General features: G+C 71.4%; 2 protein-coding genes across 2 annotated transcripts; both read right to left on the bottom strand.

Annotated features, from left to right (window-relative positions):
- Positions 1–1,368: 1,368 nt before the first annotated feature.
- AURANDRAFT_8067 (hypothetical protein) lies at positions 1,369–1,794 on the bottom strand (the record flags this gene model as incomplete). Its single annotated transcript, XM_009033891.1, has 1 exon — positions 1,369–1,794. A coding segment is annotated over one exon (426 nt), but the record flags the coding sequence as incomplete, so codon positions are not given.
- A 228-nt stretch (positions 1,795–2,022) lies between these two features.
- AURANDRAFT_19006 (hypothetical protein) lies at positions 2,023–2,223 on the bottom strand (the record flags this gene model as incomplete). The annotated part of the gene is made up of 1 exon (XM_009034076.1): positions 2,023–2,223. A coding segment is annotated over one exon (201 nt), but the record flags the coding sequence as incomplete, so codon positions are not given.
- Positions 2,224–3,791: the final 1,568 nt, after the last annotated feature.

Below are 3,791 nucleotides of genomic sequence, written 5' to 3'. Positions count from 1 at the left end.
CCGGCGCCGACGCCGCCGCCGACGCCGCGGCCGACGTCGTCGCCGACGGAGCCGCGGCCGACGCGCGAGCCGACGCCGCGGCCGTCCAAGAGGCCGACGACGAGTCTGCCGACGCGATCACCGACGTCACCGCAGCCCTCGTCGCCGCCGACGACGGCGCGGCCGTCGCCGCGACCGTCCGCGGCGCCGTCGTACCTGCCGACGGCGCCGCCGTCCGCCGAGCCGACGACGGCGCGGCCCGCGCCCCGTCCGACGGCCCGGCCATCCTACGCGCCGTCGGCAAACCCAACCGCCGAGCCCAGCAAGCGTCCCACGCCGTCGCCGTCGCCGGAACCGACGCCCGCGCCGACGCCCGCGCCCGGCGATCCGTCCGCCGCGCCCGTCTTCGCGCCAACGCCGCGGCCCACGGCGAGTCCGACCACGCCGACCCCGACGACGGCGTCGCCCACGGCCAGGCCCGCGCCCGCGCCGACGGCGAGCCCCGTCGCGGCCACCGCGGCCCCGTCGCCGAGGCCCGCGCCGAGCCCGACGGCCGCGCCGACGGCGAGCCCCGTCGCAGCCACCGCGCCGCCGTCGCCGAGGCCCGCGCCGAGCCCGACGGCCGCGCCGACGGCCGGCTCGTGCGCCGACGACGAGGCGTGGCACAAGAAGCACGCGCCGGCGAAGAACTGCGCCTGGGTCGCCAACTTCCCCGAGGACCGCTGCGCGGCCAAGGGCGACGAGGCCCAGGCCTGGCAGGCCTGCCCGGAGACGTGCGGGACGTGCCCCTACGAGTGCGCCGGCGACTCGGCGTCCTGGCACAAGAACGGCCACGGCGAGAAGGACTGCGACTGGGTCTCCGGCTTCTACTATAACCGAGCGTCGGTCGTCGGCGAGGACGGGACGCTGGCCTTCGAATCCTGCGCGTCGGCGACGCGGCGCTGCTTCTACGAGGGCTATCGCGACTCGAACACGTGGGCGAAGAAGGACCAGCCGTGGAAGGACTGCGCCTGGGCCGCGGCGGCGACGAGCCGCTGCGTCGCCCTCGGCGAGGACGGCACCTTCGGCTACGAGAGCTGCCAGCACGCGTGCCTCGTCGGCGCGTACGCGGACGACGACGCGGCCTGGGCGAAGAAGAACGGCCCGTCCAAGGACTGCGCCTGGGTCGCGCGCGACCGGCTGCGCTGCGCGGTCAAGGGCGAGGACGACCGATGGGCCTTCCAGGCCTGCCCGGCGGCGTGCGGGTCGTAAGCGGTTAGTGGACATGCGGGGGCGGGGGAGGGGGTTCGGGGATCGACGGCGCGGCGCGCGGCGGCGCGCTCGCGTGGGCTCTTGCGTTCTTGCCCGGGGAGGCGGTCGCGCGCGTCCCTAGGAGATGCCCGCGAGCTCCTCGAGCATCCAGACGAGGAGGATCGTCAGCGGGTAGAAGGAGAGGACGAGGCACGCGGTCGTGACCGTGTGGACTTTGATCGTCGTCACGACCGCGAAGATGGCCAGCTCCGCGCAGAGGATGGAGATGACCTCGGCCGTGTAGTCCCAGTAGAGGCCCTGGGCGTAGATGAGGATGAGGAAGATGAAGAGGCAGTACGTGTTGTTCATGACCGCCGCGCCCAGGAGCTGCTCGTAGGCGACGACCATGGACTTCTGCGTCTTCTTCAGCGCGAAGGTGTAGGAGGCCAGCAGCTCCGAGCCGTTCGTGATCAACGGCGCCACGACGAAGCCCACGTAGAAGGCGTTGATGCCCGTGCGGTCGCCGAACTCCGTGAGCACGTCCGTCACGGGGTCCGAGAACACCAAGACGACGAGCGTGCCGAGGCCGCAGAGCTTCAGCGCCGCGTTCTGGATGCACCGCTGCTGCTCCTCGACGGACTTGAACTTGTCCTCGGCGAACTCGTCGGGGATCTCCTCCGCCTCGTCGTCCTCCTCGAGGTCCTCCTCGTCCTTGCGCTCCTCGAGCGACGCCGCGAGCTCCGCGCGCTTCGACTTGACGGCGGCGGCCTCGGCGCGGATGGAGTAGGACGCGGGCTTCGATAGGACGTACTCGCGCATGCCGACGCAGAACTCGTCGAAGGAGATGGACCCGGAGCCGTCGCGGTCGTACTTCTTGAAGAGCACGTCGAGCTCGTCGGAGCTCTTGGGCTCGTTCAGATCCTCGAAGACGCGCGACAGCTCGGACAGCTCCAGCGTCCCGTTGTTGTCCGTGTCGTACTTGGAGAAGAAGGGCCGGAGCACGTTCTCGAGCATCTCGTTCTTGCCGTTCGGCGCGAGCGGCGCGGCCTCGGCCGCGCCCGCGGCGCGCTCCGCGTCCTCCATGTCGAGGATGGGCCGCACGGCGGCGACGAGACCGACGCCGCCCCGCACCGTGTTCACCGTCGCCCGCCGTTGCTTCTCCTCGAGCGAGGGGGACGAGCTCTCGGCGCCGTAGGCCGCGTCGTACTGGTACTTGAGGTACGCGCCGAAGCCGAAGAGCGTCATCAGCAGCCCGACGAGCACCGCCGGCGACTCCTGGAGGGACAGCTCCGTCGCCTCGTCGTCGTCGATGGTCTGCTGGTTCAGGATGCCGCCGTGGTCGTTCTCCGCGACGAGCGCGCCGATCTCGACGACGACGTAGGGCAGCGCCGTCGCGAGCATCCAGTAGCCCATGTAGAGCACGACGGGGAACCCCGCGCCGACGCTCACGCCCGAGTTCCAGAGGTTGCCCTCGCTCAGGCGCGGCGTGCCCTTGCTCACGGCGTACTTGGGCTGCCCGTCCGCGTCGAGGTTCACGCGGCCGCCGTAGATGGCCAGCGCCCAGGGGATGGTGATGAGCATGACCGTGGACCCGGCCAGGGCGCCGACGCCGACGTCGAGGCTCGTCTGCGCGTCGCTCCCCACGCCCGAGAACAGCACGATCGCGCCGTCGGGCACCGCGCCGAGCACGGGCAAAATGCAGGACCCCACGAGCTTGCTGTAGGGCGTCAGCATGAGCAGCTCCGCGCCGTCGGAGATCATGTTGCAGCCGATGTAGAGCAGGTAGGCGTAGGCGATGAAGAGCTCCATGAGCTGGCAGTTCCCGTAGAACGACGTCGACAGGTCGCTCGGGTCGATGAAGAAGGAGCCCATGGTCGCGGGTCTCGGGGGACGCGGCGAGGTCCGCGGCCCCGGCGCCCTCGCCTCGGTCCCGGGCGCCGAGGTCGCCGACCGAGGATGCGGGGAGCGGCTGGTGTGGGCGTCGCAGCCCGCGCTCCTGCGGATCCCGTCGACACTCAAATGCCTCGTGGTTGATCTTCACCACACACAACGAATCTTTACTGTGCGCCCCGGGGGCCAGTGAAGGCCCCGCACGCTGCCAGCAGCCCGTCCCCCCCTCGGACCGGCGCCATGGCGCGCGACAACTCGCGCGAGGTCGCGGAGCTCGAGGGCGAGCTCAAGGAGCGGCAGGAGAACTTCATCCGGCGCGAGCGCGTCTACCGCATGCGCCTCGAGGAGCTCACGGGCGAGCTCGACGGGCTGCGCGCGTGGCCGCGTTCCCCCCGCCCGGCGCGCGCCGCGCGCCGCGACGCGCCGTCCTCGCAGGCAAGGAGAAGACGGAGTGGATGAAGGAGGACCCGAACATCTGCAAGCTCCGCGACGTCCACAGCGAGATCGTCAAGCACGTCGGCCTCGTGCAGGACCGGACGATGCGGCTCGTCCGCGAGCAGGAGCGCGACATGCTCACGGCGTTCCGCGCGCGGCTGCTGGACGTGCAGAACGAGGCTCGAGAAGGAAAAGGAAAAAAAGGACGACGGCGCGGCCGCGTGGATCGAGCGGAGCCGCCAGTTGGAGGTCGAGGT

Source organism: Aureococcus anophagefferens (assembly GCF_000186865.1).
Source record: "Aureococcus anophagefferens unplaced genomic scaffold AURANscaffold_1, whole genome shotgun sequence".
Classification (NCBI taxonomy): domain Eukaryota; class Pelagophyceae; order Pelagomonadales; family Pelagomonadaceae; genus Aureococcus; species Aureococcus anophagefferens.
The sequence above is the reverse complement of the archived record's forward strand: the minus strand, read 5'-3'. Positions and strand labels throughout refer to the sequence as shown.